The sequence below is a fragment of the Heptranchias perlo genome, chromosome 1, assembly GCF_035084215.1.
Source record: "Heptranchias perlo isolate sHepPer1 chromosome 1, sHepPer1.hap1, whole genome shotgun sequence".
NCBI classification, from domain to species: Eukaryota; Metazoa; Chordata; class Chondrichthyes; order Hexanchiformes; family Hexanchidae; genus Heptranchias; species Heptranchias perlo.
The window spans coordinates 139,847,792-139,867,552 of NC_090325.1; the positions used below are offsets into that span (position 1 = coordinate 139,847,792).

Sequence of the window (19,761 nt, forward strand, 5' to 3'; positions counted from 1 at the left end):
CGACAAGGGATATCCCCTGCACACGTGGCTTATGACACCTCTGAGGAACCCCATTACCGAGCCACAGCGTCGGTATAATGACAGCCACATTGCTACCAGGTCTACAATTGAGCAGGCTATAGGGCTGCTCAAGATGCGCTTCAGGTGCCTTGATCGTTCCGGGGGAGCACTCCAATACATGCCATTCAGAGTGGGACGAATTATAGTTGTCTGCTGTGCCCTGCGTAACATGGCACTACAGAGAGGGGTGCCGCTGGAGGAGGCCCCATGCACACCCGCCACCCACATTGAGGACGACAATGAGGAGGAGGTGGAGGAGGAAGAGGAGGAGGAGGAAGAGGGAGAGGAGGAGGAACGACCCATGCGCCGAACACCGGCTCACCTGCGTGCTCGTCAGGCCAGGGAGGCACTCATATGCCAACGGTTCTCCTAACATCACACTGTGTGAGGCGTTCACATGTCATAACGTACACAGACGAGGGTCCATACAGGCTCCCTCCACAGAAGAGTGGTGCCCGTACACCTGCACCCACTGGATTATGCCCAATGGGTGGGACGGGGTGGTCGTCGTCATGATGAGGCGCACGGAAGGGACATATTGCACAAGCCGCAGAATTATGGACAAGAGGTGGCAGCATTGGTGAGAAAAAGTGAGTTTATTTTGTGGTGACATTCAAAGAGTGGAAAATTAAACAAAAAAAATAGACAAACACCCTGGTGCAATCCCTGTGTGCTCACGGAACTTTAGGCGTTCGTTTTCGGGACCCCCTACGTGGTGCTACCCCTGTGGCTCCAGCAGAGGTGGTGGCAGGTTGCTCCTGTTCGTGCCCTGACCGGGTAGATGCTTTGGGTCGACGCCCCCTGGGTTTCGGTGCCCGTGAGGGCACCTCCACAGACTGCTCCTCCTGCACCTGTGCAGGGGCAGACTCGGCCACCTGGAGAGGATGGACTATTGCGGGCACTGGTTGAGAGGGGGGCAATGGGTGAGACTTGGGGGCGCCTTGAGTAGCGTCCACACTTCCATTTCCCCGTTCACCATCTTCCCTCTCATGGCCAAGGCCCACATCACCCCTTCCACCCTGCTGGACGGCAGTTTGGATGACGTGGGTGAGACCTTGCAAGGCCACCTCCAATGTATCTGTCAACCTGTTGATGGCGGCAGAATGTTGTTCACCCTGAATCCGAACAGCCGTTGTGAGGGCCTGGATGGACTCATTGGTGAGCTGTGCGTGACGCTCGAGGGAGGCTAGCCTGTCCTCCACCGCAGACGTTCCCACACCTACCCGCGACACTATCTCGGAGATGCCTTCACGTCCCTGCGACACTATCTCGGCGATACCCTCCTGCACCTGTGCCACCATTCCCCTCATGCAGGAGTTGGACTCCTCCATCCTCCGTGCGATTGTGGAGAGTGCGCGTGGCACCTCTCCCAGTACCTCAGCAATGTTCTGGTGCCCCTCGACGACTCTCCTTTTGACAGGTGGCCCCCTGGGTTCAGCATCTGGGTCCGGCTGAGCAAAGCCTGGAGAAGAGTGCTCCCACCGACGCGGACCCTCCGCGGCTGACCCTGCCACCAGGGTCTGCTCATGCTCACGTGTGCGCGGTGACTCACCATGTGCAATCCCAACTAGCTGAGGGGGGGGACCCACCGAGGTGTGTGTATCTGCGCTGGTGGATGCAAGGCTCATGCGTGACGATGCACCCTCAGAGACAGGCATGTCCTCTGAGGAATCGCCCTCAACCGAGACGTCGATCGCAGACGGTCCTGCAAGAGAACAGAGGGAAATATCAGGCATGTGACCAAATGTGGCGGTGCGGCATATGCCATGTGATGCTAAGATCATTCACGATCATGAGTGATGAGTGCCAGCTTTCCCTTACCGGCCGTTTCGCCAGAACCAGACTCGCCATCCGCCATCGACAGGCAATGCAGCGTGCGGCTGATCTCCAGTGCCTCGACCTCGGCGTCTGTCAGGGCCACCTCGTGTGGCGGGCCCCCTCTGGTGCGTGCCCTATCGCGTGCGTTCCTGGCCCTCTTCTCCTGTGAGGGCAAAACACAAAAACGTTATTGAGTGATGATTACAATGTGAGACGCTTCAAGCATTGGTGTGATTGGGTTGAGCGTGTGCCAGATGGATGGGAGGATGCGTGTGCCACATGGCCATCCCATTGTATGGGCATTGGGGTGTGTGGTAGTGGTCGAGTGGGGACAGGGACAGTGGGTACGTGCAGGCACTGTGAGGCTGATAGTTGGGTGGCTGTGAGGATTGGTGCGGGAGCGCAGTGCTGTCAGTGGAGATGGGGTTGTGAGGTGTTTGAGGTGATGTGGAAGACGGAGTGACGCAGAGTGCGTTAGTGTACTCACTTTTCCGGACCTGGTGAGGTCATTGAATCTCTTGCGGCACTGAATCCAAGTGCGGGTGGTGTTTCCCCTGCTTGTGACCTCCGCGGCCACCTCCTTCCATGCCCTCTTGGTGGCGCTGGCAGGGCACCTCCTTCCATCCGTGGGGAACAGCGTCTCCCTCCTCATGCGGACCCCGTCCAGCAGCACCTGGAGGGCGTGGTCCGTGAAACGGGGAGCAGCCGTACCCCTGTGCTCCTCCATCCTTGATGGAGTGTAGTTTGTGGCTGGAGGAGCTTTGGTGGACTGCCCCTTTAAATAGAGTGCAACCATCGCTCAGACGTCAATGCGCATGCGCAGGCCGCCGGCACGCAGCTGAGAAGCGCAGAACCCGTAACTGCCGGCTAATTACATCAATCATCCCGCGATCGCGTGCGCAACGCACTCAATGTGGCCGGCGCGTTTTCCTCGAGCCCGCCTGACCACCCGCTGCCAACCCGCACCCCTGGTAAAATCGGGCCCATGAACTTAATGTGCAGGAAATGACCAGCTGGGCCATCTAGCCTGCCCCAAAATACAAGTCAGAAGAAGTCATCAAACTGTACAGTGCTCTGATCCAGCGTTGTCCAACAGAAATTGCTCACTAGCCACAGGTGGCTACGGCGACACAGTTGTAGCTACATGCACTAATTTCAGTAGAAAACGCCTTGCACACAGGTACTTCACGTGTATATTTACTTTACACATTTACAAACGGCTGTGTCTATTACTCATTTTTGTTTATTTACTAATCAGAAATTCAATTCACCACATCTGAATTCCCAATTAGCCACATGTAGCTAGTGGCTAACAAATTGGACAACATTGCTTTGGCCAGACCACACATTGAGTACTATGCCTAGCTTTGATTGCCAATAAACAAGTGAGACATTCAAGCACTGGAGGCAGTGTAAAGAGCCACGAGGCTAATCCCTATTGTCAGAGGCCTGAGTTTTGACTAAAGACTGGAGAGTCTTAGGCTTTTCAGCCTGAAAAGGTGTTCAACAGGTGATTTTATGAAGGCAAAGTATAGAAAATGATATGGAAAAGATTAATCTGCAATACTATTTTAAATTAAACTATGGGAATAGGACAAAAAGACACAGGTTCAAACTAGTAAAGGGTAACTTTAGGACTGATATCAGGAAGTTATTCATCACGCAGAGTGATCAATAGCTGAAATGGACTTCTGGGCAGAATGGTGCAGGCACTAAAATCTATTAAGAAACAAACTTCCACCCTCTCACTCCGTAATTCTCCAATCCTTGGGAGGGAGGCCATACAGTGTGTGGGAGATGGGGAAGAGGATGGGCAGCTGCCAGCTGCAGGTTTGTGATAACATCCTACTTCTCTTCTTTCCTACACTGTACCCTGCTTATTTGTCAGAAAACAATATTATGACAATGTCATGTCACCCCTTCTACTTAAAGTGACATGTGAATTTTGCTCTTCAGCAAACCATGCTAATCTTTCTTCCTTTTTATAGACAAGGCAGAACCAGGCACCAGTGGATCCGGCCCTGTCATTACATCAAAGCATATGCTCACTCATGTCTTTGCAAGCACCAGCCTCGAGGCATCCATCCTGGGCAAATTGGAGAGTGAGGGGACTGTACTGGGTGATATACCAATCCTGCTCTTAAAAAGATGGATGCTTGCAGAGCATCAAGCATTTGTGCAAATACTAGGAGCTGTGTCAGATAGTGTTCATAAGAGCAGTATAATTCTCAATAGCTTTGCAGCACTGCAGTCTACCCTGGAGCACGTTGCAGTTCCAGAGACATCTATAATCATAGACCGAAACAACAGAGGCCCCAAGAGCAAATTTATGCATCCTCTATAGATTCTCAGACCGTTGTCATAGAAACTTGAGGTGCCAGATTAGACAGAGCTGTTTCTTCAGGCATTCAATTGATTGGTGCTGAGTTGGGTAGATACAGTAAACAAGAGGTCTCCCATATCAATATGTCTCTTGGAGATGGCAACACGTTTTGCTTCCAAATTATCTTTAAGCTGTTGCGGCTCCTGTTCCTCATGGGGACCTTTGTAAGCCAAAGGTGTGCAGGATGCAGCTCACCACTATGATCCTCACTGAACCATACAAGATGCCCCCAGATCAATATTGGCTCTTAAAGTGCAACTTGGACATTCCAATTGTGAACACATCTACGGAGTGTAGAAGATAATCTTGATCTCCAAGGAGCCACCCAGAGACTTGTTTTTCTGGGGTAAAGACGGTAGTAATGGTGAACTGCCTTAAAATAAAGGCATTGTGGCAGCTCCAAAGGAAGCAAGTATTCATGTACATGATGATTTGCTGCTGGTCATAAATGAGCTGCACATTCAGAGAGTGCTATCTTTACCCTGTTGACATTTACATGGCCAATCAAGAGCATGTATGGCCATGTGGGTGCAAACTATGACTTCATAGACCTTGGAGAATCCTGTCATGTTGCTACTAGTTGTCCATGGGGAAGCTGATGAAACGGCTAGCTTTAGATAACAATACAATCCAGCCATGACTCACTGCATCTGTAGATAGGTCCTTAACATACGTTGCAGATGTCCCCAGTGGCAGGCTGGAATCACCTCGTGGCATAGAAATTAATGGCAGTTGTGACTTCAACAGCCACTGGCAGAGCGGTACATATGGTGGAGGTGGGTTGCAAGTCCGTTTGCAGCATATGACATAACTCTGCGATAGCCTCCTTTAGAAAGCGAAGCCTGTAGAGACACTGATTCTTAGTCAAGTGCAAGTAGTAGCCTCTGCCACTATACTCTGGTGTGGAGTTACCTCCCTTTCTTGCTTCTTCTCTTCTTCCAAGAAGCAAAGAAATCCATTGTGCCCTGTTTTAAAAAGGGAGGAGGGAATGACAGTTCCATAGAAGTGGTATAAAGGCAGAAGGGAAAGTAGTTGACAGCATCAACAACAACAAAAAAATGGCACAGTAATAAACTTTTAACAGCAACTGTAAATGTAGCATCTAATCCATTTAAATTCCCTTCTGGCTTCAATATACTACCTAGCAACCCTGGATGCCAATTTTATAGTGGTGTGATTATCAATCAGACAAACCATTCAGATGGTTAATTTATACCAAACTGTGGATAGTTTTGTGCTGTGGGCATGCTACCACTAAAAAATAGTTTGAAACTCCTCAGTCATTTAATTCATTATACCCTCGTTCCGGCATAAACACTTTAATCCAATCAGTTACTCACTGTGATACCCAATCCATTCATTTTCCAGTTTTGTGAGGTAATGGTTACACTTTTTAAAAAAAGTATGCAGAATTTCCCACAAGAGGATGCCAATCATATTTGGTACAACCCATAAGACCAAATATCAGGACTGTCCATTCTGTAATCTGTGCATGATTAAATGTTCAGGAAATAAACCTAACTAGATACCAAATACTGTAGCCTCAGAAGACAAGAGAGCAGAAAGTAGTGACAATAAAATTAATACGTACTGATCCCTTTCTCCTTCGGGGCAATCTTCTCCAAATCTTTAAGCTGAAATACATCTTTCTAAGAACACAGACAAGTTTTACTGTGAATCATCATCTTCACTTATCATTAACAGATTCTGAATTTTCTAAACCTACAGGATGAGTGAAACCTGGTCATCCATTGTATTCTGCTACCAGTGCATGCACACACTCAAGTGTTTTGTCAAGCATATAAACTGTAGAAAACACTGACAATAATCATAAAGATACAATTAGTTAGCAAACTTCCTCAAATCCAAGCTGCATTTCAACTAATACTTCAACTATTTTAACTAAAACTAATACTTAATTCTATTATAGCAAAGGAACTTGTGGGAATGATGCAAGTCTTTGCGATTGAAAAGGAGAACAAGTTAGCCGGTATTTTCCCCTGCCAGCCTTTGTAGTGACGTTAATGGGGTGGCCAGTAATGGGAGGGAATTATGTCCTGCTGGATCTCTGCCCACTTTGCTCCACAATTAAGTTTCTGGACAGGGTGAGCCCACTTCAGACTGGCAGGTAATTCATTCATGTGCATTTTGGGGCAGGGACATCATAAATACCACTTTTCAACATTTGGATGTGCAGGACATAAGGTATAAAGGAACCCCCCCACCCCCCGAAATGGGTGCCCATGGTTGCTAAGCAATCAGCTGATTCAAAAAGCACAAAAGTAATTTTAATTCTTAACATTTTAGTCACTATTTGACCATTTTCATTACTTTCTTTTCCTTTTTAAACCTGCTGGAACCTAGGTCCTCGTGAGCAATTAGGAAGGTAAATGGCCTTTATTGCAACGGGGAGGGAGTACAAGAGGAAGGAAGTCTTGCTGCAATTGTACAGGGCTTTGGTGAGACCACACCTGGAGTACTGTGTACAGTTTTGGTCTCCTTACCTAAAGGACATACTTGCCTTAGAGGCAGTGCAACGAAGGTTCACTAGATTGATTGTGCGGTCTTTAAAGAAGAGATGGTTCGGGTACAGTCTAGGTACATTCCCACAAGGGGGAAAGGTAGGGAAAACAAAGCCAGAGCTCCCTGGATGACAGAAGAGATCAAGAGTAAGATGAAGCAGAAAAAAGGGGCGTATGACAGATGTCAGGTTGATAATACAAGTGTAAACCAGGCTGAATATAAAAAGTTCAGAGAGGAAGCGAAAAAGGAAATAAGAAGGGCAGAGAGAGTATGAGAATAGACTGGCAACTAACATAAAAGGGAATCCAAAGTCTTCTACAGGCATTTAAAAATAGTAAACGGGTAGTAAGAGGAGGGGTAGGGCAGATATGGGATCAAAAAGGAAACCTACATGGAGGCAGAGGGCATGGCTGAGGTACTAAATGAGACTTTGCATCTGTCTTTACCAAGGAAGAAGGTGCTGCCAAAGTCACAGTAAAAGAGGAGGTAGTTGAGATACTGGATGGGCTAAAAATTGATAAAGAGAAGGTACTAGAAAGGCTAGCTGTACTTAAAATAGATAAGTCACCAGGTCCGGATGGGATGCATCCTAGGTTGCTGAGGGTAGAAATTGCGGAGGTACTGGCCACAATCTTCCAATCGTCCGTAGATACGGGGGCGGTGCCAGAGGACTGGAGAATTGCAAATGTTACACCCTTGTTCAAAAAAGGGTGTGAGGATAGTCCCAGCAACTACAGGCCAGTCAGTTTAACCTCAGTGGTGGCGAAACATTTAGAAATGATAATCCGGGACAGAATTAACAGTCACTTGGACAAATGTGGATTAATTAAGGAAAGCCAGCACGGATTTGTTAAAGGCAAATCGTGTTAAACTAACTTGATTGAGTTTCTTGATAAGGTAACAGAGAGGGTTGATGAGGGCAGTGCAGCTGATGTGGTGTATATGGACTTCCAAAAGGCATTTGATAAAGTGCCACATAACAGGCTTGTCATCAAAGTTGAAGCCCATGGAATAAAAGGGTCAGTGGCGGCATGGATACGAAATTGGCTGAGTGATAGGAAACAGAGACTAGTGGTGAACGGTTGTTTTTCGGACTGGAGGAAGGTACACAGTGGCGTTCCCCAGGGGTCGGGTACTAGGACCACTGCTTTTCTTGATATATATTAATGACTTGGACTTAGGTGTACAGGGCACAATTTCAAAATTTGCAGATGACACAAAACTTGGAAGTGTAGTGAACAGTGAGGAGGATAGTGATAGACTTCAAGCGGACATAGACAGCCTGGTGGAACGGGCGGACACGTAGCAGATGAAATTTAACCCAGAGAAGTGCGAAGTGATATATTTTGGTAGGAAGAACGAGGAGAAGCAATATAAACTAAAGAGTACAATTCTAAAGGGGTGCAGGAACAGAGACCTGGGGGTATATATGCACAAATCGTTGAAGGTGGCAGGGCAGGTTGAGAAAGCAGTTATAAAAGCTTACGGGATCCTGGGCTTTATAAACAGAGGTGTAGAGTACAAAAGGAAGTTATGATCAACCTTTATAAAACATTGGTTCGGCCACAACTGAAGTATTGTGTCCAATTCTGGGCACTGCACTTTTGGAAGGATGTGGAGGCCTTGGAGAGGGTGCAGAAAAAATTTACTAGAATGGTTCCAGGGATGAGGGTCTTCAGTTACGTGGATAGACTGGAGAAGCTGAGAACCTTCTCTGCTCAAAGGAGAGCAACAAGAGGAGATTTGATAGAGATGTTCAAAATCATGAGGGGTCTAGACAGAGTAGATAGCAGAAAGGTCAAGAACCAAAGGACACAAATTTAAGGTAATTGGCAAAAGAACCAAAAGCGACATGAGAAAAAACTTTTTAATGCAGCGAGTGGTTATGATCTGGAATGCAATGCCTGGAAGGGTGGTGGAGGCAGATTCAATCATGGCTTTCAAAAGGGAATTGGATAAGTACTTGAAAAGAAAAAAAATTGCAGGGCTATGGGGAAAAGGGCAGCGAGGGGACTAGCTGGATTGCTCTTGCAGAGCTGGCACAAGCTCGATGGGCCGAATAGCCTCCTTCTGTGCTGTAACCATTCTATGATTTCTGGGATGAGAGGACTGTCCAATGAGGAGAGATTCAGTAAAATGGGCGTATACTCTCTAGAGTTTAGAAGAATGAGGTGACCTCATTGAAATATAGAAGATTCTAAGAGGGCTTGACAGGGTAGATGCTGTGAGGCTATTTCCCCTGGCTGGAGAGTCTAGAACTAGGGGACATAATCTCAGGATAAGGGGTCGGCCATTTAGGGCTGAGATGAGGAGAAATTTCTTCACTCAGAGGGATGTGAATCTTTGGAATTCTCAACCCCAGAGGGCTGTGGATGCTCAGTTGTTGAGTATATTCAAGACTGAGATTAATAGATTTTTGGACTCTAAGGGAATGAAGAGATATGGGGTTCAGGCAGGAAAGTGGAGTTGAAGATCAGCCATGATCTTATTGAATGGCAGAGCAGACTTGAGGGGCTGGATGGCCTACTCCTGTTCCTATTTCTTATGAGTCTTTATACTAATTGTTCAAATTTTTTCCATCAGCACCATAATTGGTACTAATGGGTTTTTCAATAGGAATTCCCTTTCTAAATTTTTTCTGAAGAGGACGACAGCCTATGGAGGAAAACTAGACAGCTCAAGAGATGATCAGTGCCCATCCACCAGAACCCTCATACCCACATCTGCAGAGGTGATCAGATCTTGGTTTGACAATTAGGACATGCTGCAGTTCCTCTTCCCCAAGGAAAGTGGGACAGCAGGTCTGATAGCACCACTAAGATAAGTGAAATGTCTAACTGTAATGTTGGGATGCTTCATGATAAGCACCCCAAATTGTGTCATGCTTTTAGTGACACTCCATGAAAAAAGATATGCCAGGGTGAACAACAGCCTATGTACCCAGATTGGCTACATCTTCCAAGATATCAGAAATCATATCTGTTGATCCTGGCATACCAATATGACAATGTTGGTGGGAAAGTCTTCACAGGGTCTGGGTCAGCAGAGAGCCAGATGTAGAACTGTGCCATCTGCTGCAAGGACACCTGCATCTACCATGCAGCATAGACCTGGTAGATCCAGTGACAATAATGGTCAGCTATGACATGAAACTTAACTGCATTTTCCTGCAGCCATGCTGCAATACTGACTTATGGGGGTGGGACCATGGAGTGGCACAGAGGGCCACCCTGTTTGCACCCACCTCAAGAAGCACCACCACCACCATTTCAGCAGCCATAAGACAGGAGGCTAGGTGTTGGACTGCTCTGTCACTTGGCTACAGACATGTGACTGTACCTTAGGTTCACTTCCCTAATTTTTACCAGTCATTTTTTTTGTTCTCTTCCCCCATCGATGGCTGCGAATGCATCGAGATGCCTTCTGAGCCTTTCAGAATTTTTGTCCTCATATTCTGACTCTCCACTTTTTAACAATCTGAAAAATTTGGCTGAAGTTAAATTATAAACCCTTAAATTATGCAGTATGGTTGTTAATGTTCAATATCCTAGAACAGCATTAAACAGTTGCCCTGAAATATCTTTTGAGCAAGAAAGGAAAACCTGTCTGTGAGAAATTTGCCTAGAAAACATTCATTTTACTTTTTTCTTTCTATACCGTTCTAAAGGGGAAAGGAAGTCTAAAGGAGTACACATTGTTCAAAATACAGTTTTATAGAAGGAAGGATGAGTCTCAGAAGAATTTTGACTGACTTTAAAAAAATGTCAATTTCTTTACTGCTATGGAAACCCTAGGGTTGAGATTCTCTCCCTAGTAAGCCACTCGAGTGATGTTGATGATGCGGAGCATCTCTGTGCAGTAGAGCCAATTACTTAATTTGGGCTCGAGAGCCACTCCAAAGCAAAGTAAAAGTATGTATCCTTGATCATTACTAATTGTTTACTTATTCCCATCAGTTAATTATCATTCTGTCAAAGGAACTAGTTAGTGCAAAAAAAACTAATTAACATTACATTATCAGTTTCTGTTACTTCACATGTTGTGCAGTGCTGATCAACTTGTAAAACACACAATACTGATGGAATACTTCAGCTTTGCAGCAGGAACTTTCGTTACTTACCGTTTCAAAAAATATTTCCATCATACGAGTTCGCTTCTCTTCAACACTCAGTCCCTTCTTTTTAGACTAAGAATTCAAGAATCAACATAAAAAGCAAATGTTACTGTAATCTTACTTGATTTATATACTTTGATAGATATTGTTTGTAACGAAATCAGTAATTTTGCAGTTTCGGCCATTCTGTTTAATAAAACAAATAAAATAGATCCACTACCCTGCCAAGATTATAATTTTCAAGTGGGCAGGCTCAGCATATTACGAAAGGACTGGACGATGGATGTATGCTAGGGAATGTTAGTTCACCATCTTAGTAATGAAGAGTTTATTACAAATGCCATAAATCGTACATTCATTTGCACATAGGGAAACTTTGCTCTATGACCATTTCCTGAAATTATCTTTAAACTATATATATTCTCAGTTTTTTTCCACTTCTGTGGCTTCTCTTTAGTCCTGCTTAGTCCTAATTGCAAGGTCCAGAACATGCAGACAGCAAATATATTTATTTTTCTACAACTAAGAATGTACCAGAGTGAGGTATGAACTCTGTGATCTTTCAGACCAGTCCAATGTATAGAAATGATATTTCTGGTCCTGTACAATCCTATATTCGTAAGGACATTGGAACATATGTGGGGCAGAGGGGAGTGGTTAAGTATAGCTAGTGATGCATCACGGGTAACAATGGTCTCTTGGAATTTGTTCAACAGCCTTAGGGAATCAGCAAGGAATTTCTTTAGAGTTTTTCCCAAAATTGGCCGTAAGTTTTTGCCTCCCCAGGAATTAGCAATACAAGCAATTGGGGAGATTGTGCCATCTAATGGATAAGATGAGCAATTATGCGACCCAATGGTCTTTCTTCACTCTTCCTTTCATACATTTGTAGTGCTATCAATGATAAACACTATTACTGATATAGTATTGGTATATTTTCACTGGAGAGCTACATGGTTACACCAATCCTTTAAAAAAACGCAAGTAATTTTCGCCCCCTCTTTCCGGTCTCATGGGCTATACAGTGAGGGTGGGTTTAGTGACCTTCGGCATTGCCACTATAGTCGAACGTCAATTCGCCCTTCGATTTTCTTCAGAGAGAAGTGAAGGGCCAGTTTGCCACTCCCCAACAGTTCAGATAAGTGCTATATATTCAGCAAACAGTGGCTACACCTTCCTGCCTGACCCAGTTTATTAAGCAGCCTGTGATGTAGTTATGATGCAGTTTGCCACTACGTGTTTGACCTGGAAACAAAGAGAACTAACTGAATTAGGGATGTTGTAAAGATGTAATTAATAAACTTTTAGAAATGAATAACTATAAATAAGATAATTTGTATGCTTATTTTCTTTCAGTTTTTGATGCTGTTAAGTCTCATTTATAGCTGTGATACATAACATCTGCTTATAAGAGTTTTTTTTCCCCTTGCCAATTTTACTCCCCACCCCCGCCCCCCCCCACACCGAAGCTGACTCCTTACCAGTGGATAGTTTTATGGTCGGTCTCCTGTATCTTGCTTAAGCAGCCATTATCCATTTCTGAGCCTTCACAGCAAATATTGATAGCTTTTTAACCACAGGTGGCATCATAGCCAAGTCCATTTTCAATTGGTATCCAAGTATGAGCATCTCTACCAAAGGTAACTGGATAGCAATTAGGAGAGGGGCGCTTGGGAAATTTTCCCTTCCTTCCCAGGACACTAAAGCAGATCATGGTACCCCAATCATCATTCCAGCTGAGTACAGACCAGGGGTCATATCTGGGTGGTTCTTAGTCAGTATGGTTCAACTATTTATTTGTTGAGCTAGCAGGAGCGCTCTTCATAGGCATTTAATCAAAATTCTTTCAGAAAGCAAAGTTAAAATGGAAGTTATGAGTATTATGATCATTTCCCATGCAGAACTAACTTGTTCTCAGCAAGGCAATGACAATGATCGTTACCACTTACTGTTTGCATGTGTTGTTAAAGAAGACAGTTTCCACAAATCATTTTCATCACCTACAAATGCTACAATGGGCACAAGTAGCATTATTGTGTTGCACATTTGCAAACCATGCCTCATGGCTTACAAAAGAACTTTTTGGAGGCAATGATATGACAATAGTGCTGCATATTCCTTCCTGAGTTTCCATCTATTAACAAATTTGTCACATGCGAATATTGAAAGAGGAAGGATTCCCAATAGTAATGCCATGAGAGGCAAAGGATAAAAGCACAGCCAAATTGCACAGATGACAAAATCAAAATATTGGCAGCGAGGGGAGCAGGATAAGCAGAGAAAATATGAAAATAAATGAGGAAGAGAGAATAGTAGAGAAGTAGCAAGAAGGAATAGATCAAGAGATTTAACATAAATTCACAAATTCATAACCTTGAGCTAGATAGATTTCTAGACACAAAAGGCATCAAGAGATATGGGGAGAGAGCGGGAATATGGTATTGAGGTGGAGGATCAGCCATGATCATACTGAATGGCGGAGCAGGCTCGAAGGACCGAATGGCCTACTCCTGCTCCTATTTTCTGTTTCTATGATGAGATCATACTAAGATGTAGCGAACAGTTTCCATACATTTTCTTGGTATATTGGTACTCATTGCATACAAGAAAACCAGGGAAATGCAGAGAGGAATGGTGTGGTCTACAGAAAAAGTTTGATCATGAAATGAAAGCACTGCTTTCATTGTAGGTTAAACCATTACAATTGCTTTCTTGGTCCATTTGAACTGTTCCAGATTAAATCTCACAGAATGCAACAGCAAAACTCTAAATTTAATACAGTATTCTGTATAAAAGAGAATTAGACATTAAATCCGTAAAATTTATGGACAAACAGTAGCAAGTCTCTCTTCAGAGGACCAAAGGCACAAGAGGGAACATAAGTCTAGTGGAGGTTGCCAACAAAAGGTGCGGCAAGGTTCCATTGAGGGATCGAAGGACGAGAATTTTAAATTCAATGCATTGGCGAACATGGAGTCACTGCACGTCAGCGAGGAGAGGAGCAATGGGGTAGTAGGGCATTGTGTAAGACAAGATACTGGCAGCTGAGTTTTGAACAAGTTGGAGGCCACCAAAGAAGACATTGGAGAAAGTCCAGAAGGTGACAAAAGCAAGGATAAGGGTTCCTGTGGCAGTGGGAGAACAGAGAGAGAGAGAGAGAGAGAGAGAGAGAGAGAGAAAAAAAAGAGCGCACGCGCGAGCAATGCTGTGGACGTGCAAGTTGGCAGTCTTGGTGATAGGAAGATAGGACGTTTGTGGTGTTTGAAGCTCAGTTCTGGGTCAAACAGGATGCCAAGGTTGTGTGTGGTCTAGTTCAGCCTGAGGAAATTACCAGGAGGGATTGAAGCCAGTGGCAAGGGCGCAGAGTTTATGGTGGGGGCCAAAAACAACGGTTTTGCTCTTCCCAATATCTAATTGGGAAGTTTGGTTGTGAGGAGGATGGAAGCAATGGTACCATCAGAGTACATATGGAACCTGACTCTGTACCTGCAAATGTTGTCACCGAGGGACGCCATATAGATTTTTGGTGGTGGGGGGGGGGTGTCAAGCATACATCCTTGGGGGACTCTGAAATGGATGATGCGGGAGAAGATGCTGCCAGAGTCTCGATAAAGGAAGATATAGTTAAGATACTGGTACTGGATGGGCTAAAAATTGAGAAAGAATAGGTACTAAAAAGGCTAGCTGTACTTAAAATAGATAAATCACCTGGTCCGGGTGGCATGAACCCCAGGATGCGGAGAGAAGTAAGGCGGGAAATTGCAACGGTACTGGCCATAATCTTCCAGACATCCTTAGATATGGGGGTGGTGCCAGAGGACTGAAGAATTGCAAATGTTATACCCTTGTTGAAAAAAGGGTGTAAAGATAAACCCAGCAACTATAGGCCAGTCAGTTTAACCTCGGTGGTGGGGAAACTTTTGGAAACGATAATCCAGGACAGAATTAACACTCACTTGGACAAGTGTGGGTTGATTAGGGAAAGCCAGCACGGATTTGTTAAAGGCAAATCATGTTTAACCAACCTGATAAGAGTTTTTTGATGAGGGAACAGAGAGGGCAATGCAGTTGATGTGGTGTATATGGATTTTCAAAAAGCATTTGATAAAGTGCCACATGGTAGGCTTGCTATTAAGATTGCGGCCCATGGAATAAAGGGGGCAGTAGCAACATGGATACAGAATTGGCTAAATGACAGGAAACAGAGTAGTGGTGAGCGGTTGTTTTTCGGACTGGAGGGAGGTGTGCAGTAGTGTTCCCCAGGGGTCAGTGCTGGGACCACTGCTTTTCTTGATATATTGTAAACAATTTTACAACACCAAGTTATAGTCCAGCAATTTTATTTGAAATTCACAAGCTTTCGGAGGCTTCCTCCTTCGTCAGGTGAAATTTCCACAACATTCACCTGAGGAAGGAGGAAGCCTCCGAAAGCTTGTGAATTTCAAATAAAATTGCTGGACTATAACTTGGTGTTGTAAAATTGTTTACAATTGTCAACCCCAGTCCATCACCGGCATCTCCACATCATTTCTTGATATATATTAATGACTTGGACTTGGGTGTACAGGGCACAATTTCAAAATTTGCGGATGACACAAAACTTGGAAGGGTTAGTGAACAGTGAGGAGGATAGCGATAGACTTCAAGCGGATATAGACATTCTGGTGGCATGGGTGGACACGTGGCAGATGAAGTTTAATGCAGAAAAATGCGAGGTGATGGGTTTCGGTAGGAAAAATGAGGAGAGGCAATATAAACTAGAGGGCACAATTCTAAAAGGGGTGGAGGAACAGAGCGATCTGGGAGTGTATGAGCATAAATCATTGAAGGTGGCAGGGCAGGTTGAGAAAGCGGTTAAAAAAGCATACGGAGCCCTGGGCTTTATAGAGGTATTGTGCACAAAAGCAAGGAAGTCACGATGAACCTTTATAAAACACTGGTTCGGCCACAACTGTAGTATTGTGTCCAGTTCTGCACACCGCACTTTAGGAAGGATGTGAAGGACTTAGAAAGGGTGCAGAGGAGATTTACTAGAATAATTCCAGGGATGAGGGGGCTTAAATTACGTGGATAGACGGGAGAAGCTGGGATTGTTCTCCTTGGAACAGAGACGGTTGAGAGGAGATTTGATAGAGGTGTTTAAAATCATGAAGGGTCTAGACAGAGTGGATAGAGAGAAACTTTTCCCATTGGCGGAACGGTCAAGAACCAGAGAGCATAGATTTAAGGTGATTGGCAAAAGAACCAAAGGCGATATGAGGAAAAACTTTTTTTTTTACACAGCGAGTGGTTAGGATCTGGAATGCACTGCCCGAGGGAGTGATGGAGGCAGATTCAATAATGGCCTCCAAAAAGGAACTGGATAAGTACTTGAAACGAAAAAATGTGCAGGGCTACAGGGATAGGGCGGAGCAGGGGGACTAGCTGGATTACTCATGCATTGAGCAGGCATGGACTCAATGGGCCGAATGGCCTCCTTCCATGCTGTAACCTCTTATGATTCTGGTGCTGTGTTCAGACAGGTAGCAGAGGAATCAAGTGAAGGTAAGCTCATAGAGCTGGACGGTGGATAAGAAGCAATGGAGGAATACAGCATAGTATTAAACACATCAAAAATGAGGGTGGGGGGTTGTAAGAGGCAGGAACATGTGTAATAATCCAGATTCAGAAGACTGGAGGGTGCAACCTGGGAGGCAGGACTGAAGGAGAATGCGGGGGTGGGGTGGGATTCCATGGGGTGAAGTAGCCACGGGGGGGGGGGGTTAAATTTTGAAATGAATGCATTGGTAATGAGGAGCCAGAGGTCAAAAAGCACAAAGAGGATAACAGTCGCAGAGGATGTCATTGTCATTCGTGGCTTTGACCAGGCAGCGAGCAGGGCAGCAGTTGGACTGAATGGATTCTGTGAGTTTTCAAAGAGATGTGCACGGAGCAGGGACTGGGACCGGTGGACACGTTCGAAGAGAGGGAACTTGGAGACCCTGAGAGGAAAGAAATGGCACATTGTAACTAAGCAATTGGCTAGTTATTTTCTACATGTCGACATAGAGAAAGTCATGATGTGGAGATGCCGGTGATGGACTGGGGTTGACAATTGTAAACAATTTTACAACACCAAGTTATAGTCCAGCAATTTTATTTGAAATTCACAAGCTTTCGGAGGCTACCTCCTTCCTCAGGTGAACGATGTCATTTTCACATCGTTCACCTGACGAAGGAGGAAGCCTCCGAAAGCTTGTGAATTTCAAATAAAATTGCTGGACTATAACTTGGTGTTGTAAAATTGTTTACAATAGACATTGAGAAAAGCAACTAAATTATAGTTAACTATCAGTCAGGTTATGGTCAGGCGAAAGGGGGGAAGGATTCAGCAGTCAGTCACTTAAAACATGTGAATCACACGACCCCAGAAGCCCGGCACTCACCATATTGGAAGAGACCCAGGCCAACAAACCAAACACACTCTCCGCCGTCGCCAAGGTAACTGGCGCCTTCCTGCCCCCACCCAGCATGCCATGCGAATCTGCTAACGAGAACCGATGGAGACCTCCGGGGGAAAAGAGAGAACCTCATTCGCTTTCTCGTTGCTCAGCAACAGTCCTTGGCGCTCTTCTGATGGAGAGGAGTTGGAGACAGCGGCCTCTGTAGGCAGAGGTGGCAGCTGGAGGATGGAAACGGACGTTAGCAGCCCAGTCCGGCCGTTTAGAAAGCGTGCACTGCAGAGCTCTGGTCGGTCAGATGTTAGGAGTTGTGTTATGATTCTTCGCACTGCTGTTGTCTTTTTGACCTCCGGCCAAGCTTCAAAATCCATATCCTGACAACCACCATTTACACCTCCACAACATTGCCTCACACCTGAATATACTCACACCCTCACCTCACTTCCAGGCTCAACAGCCCTTAGCAGCTTCCCTTATTGTATCTTACATCAACTCCAACTCATCCAAAACTCCACTGCCCACATTCTATCCTGCACCCCTCTCCTTACCAACCTCCATTCTTTCACTTTACCTAATACACAATTTAAAATCCCAGACCTCATTTACAGATCCCCCCCACAGCCTCACCACACTACCTCTACAGTCTCAGGCCTAGGTGCCAGTATATGCTTTGCACTTCTGATTCTGGCCTTCTGTGCTTTCCTCAGGGGTCAATGCTTGCGGCAAAGCCTTGGGATGTCTTAACCATACACTGGAACTCTCTCCATAAGCCCCTCCACCTTAATAAAACATTTTTAAAAATTCGTTCATGGGATGTGGGCGTCGCTGGCAAGGCCAGCATTTATTGCCCATCCCTAACTGCCCTTGGTGGTGGTGAGCCGCTGCAGTCCGTGTGGTGAAGGTTCTCCCACAGTGCTGTTAGGAAGGGAGTTCCAGGATTTTGACCAGGTGACGATGAAGGAAAGGCGATAGATTTCCAAGTCGGGATGGTGTGTGACTTGGAGGGGAACGTGCAGGTGGTGGTGTTCCTATGTGCCTGCTGCTCTTGTCCTTCTAGGTGGTAGAGGTCGCGGGTTTGGGAGGTGCTGTCGAAGAAGCCTTGGCGAGTTGCTGCAGTGCAGCCTGTGGATGGTACACACTGCAGCCACAGTGTGCCGGTGGTGAAGGGAGTGAATGTTTAGGGTGGTGGATGGGGTGCCAATCAAGCGGGGTGCTTTGTCCTGGATGGTGTCGAGCTGCACTCATCCAGGCAAGTGGAGAATATTCCATCACACTCCTGACTTGTGCCTTGTAGATGGTGGAAAGGCTTTGGGGAGGCAGGAGGTGCGTCACTGCCAGGAGCAGCACCAGGCGTACCTAAAAATGAGGTGCCAACCTGGTGAAGCTACAACTCAGGACTACATGCATGCTAAACAGCGGAAGCAACATGCCATAGACAGAGCTAAGCGATTCCACAACCAACGGATCAGATCAAAGTTCTGCAGGCCTGGCACATCCAGTCGTGAATAGTGGTGGATAATTAAACAACTAACGGGAGGAGGAGGCTCTGTAAACATCCCCATCCTCAATGATGGCGTAGTCCAGCACGTGAGTGCAAAAGACAAGGCTGAAGCGTTTGCAACCATCTTCAGGCAGAAGTGCCGAGTGGATGATCCATCTCGGCCTCCTCCCGATATCCCCACCATTAAGGAAGCCAGTCTTCAGCCAATTCGATTCACTCCACATGATATCAAGAAACGGCTGAGTGCACTGGATACAGCAAAGGCTATGGGCCCCGACAACGTCCCAGCTGTAGAGCTGAAGACTTGTGCTCCAGAACTAGCTGCGCCTCTAGCCAAACTGTTCCAGTACAGCTACAACACTGGCATCCACCCGACAATGTGGAAAATTGCCCAGGTATGTCCTGTCCACAAAAAGCAGGACAAATCCAATCTGGCCAATTACCACCCCATCAGTCTACTCTCAATCATCAGCAAAGTGATGGAAGGTGTCATTGACAATGCTATCAAGCGGCACTGACTCACCAATAACCTGCTCACCGATGCTCAGTTTGGGTTCCGCCAGGACCACTCGGCTCCAGACCTCATTACAGCCTTGGTCCAAACATGGACAAAAGAGCTGAATTCCAGAGGTGAGGTGAGAGTGACTGCCCTTGACATCAAGGCAGCATTTGACCAAGTGAGGCACCAAGGAGCCCTAGTAAAATTGAAGCCAATGGGAATCAGGGAGAAAACTCTCCAGTGGCTGGAGTCATACCTAGCACAAAGGAAGATGGTAGTGGTTGTTGGAGGCCAATCATCTCAGACCCACGACATTGCTGCAGGAGTTCCTCAGGACAGTGTCCTTGGCACAACCATCTTCAGCTGCTCCATCAATGACCTTCCCTCCATCATGAGGTCAGAAATGGGGACGTTCCCTGATGA

At 45.8% G+C, this 19,761-nt stretch overlaps 1 protein-coding gene across 2 annotated transcripts in view; it reads right to left on the reverse strand.

The window, feature by feature from the left end:
* Positions 1–17,395, reverse strand: part of mnd1 (meiotic nuclear divisions 1 homolog (S. cerevisiae)) — a 64,084-nt gene extending 46,689 nt beyond the window's left edge. Inside the window, exons 1-3 of one of the 2 annotated variants that reach the window (XM_068007894.1) lie at positions 17,324–17,395; positions 10,905–10,970; positions 5,853–5,910 (exon numbers count right to left, since the gene is read on the reverse strand). In XM_068007894.1, the coding sequence (XP_067863995.1) occupies positions 5,853–5,910; positions 10,905–10,970; positions 17,324–17,326 (127 nt within the window). In that variant the 5' untranslated portion in view covers positions 17,327–17,395. Of the gene's footprint in view, positions 1–5,852; positions 5,911–10,904; positions 10,971–12,379; positions 12,520–17,323 lie in introns of those variants that run through there. The other variant, XM_068007979.1, reaches the window with a different exon arrangement.
* Between the last annotated feature and the right edge of the window lie 2,366 nt (positions 17,396–19,761).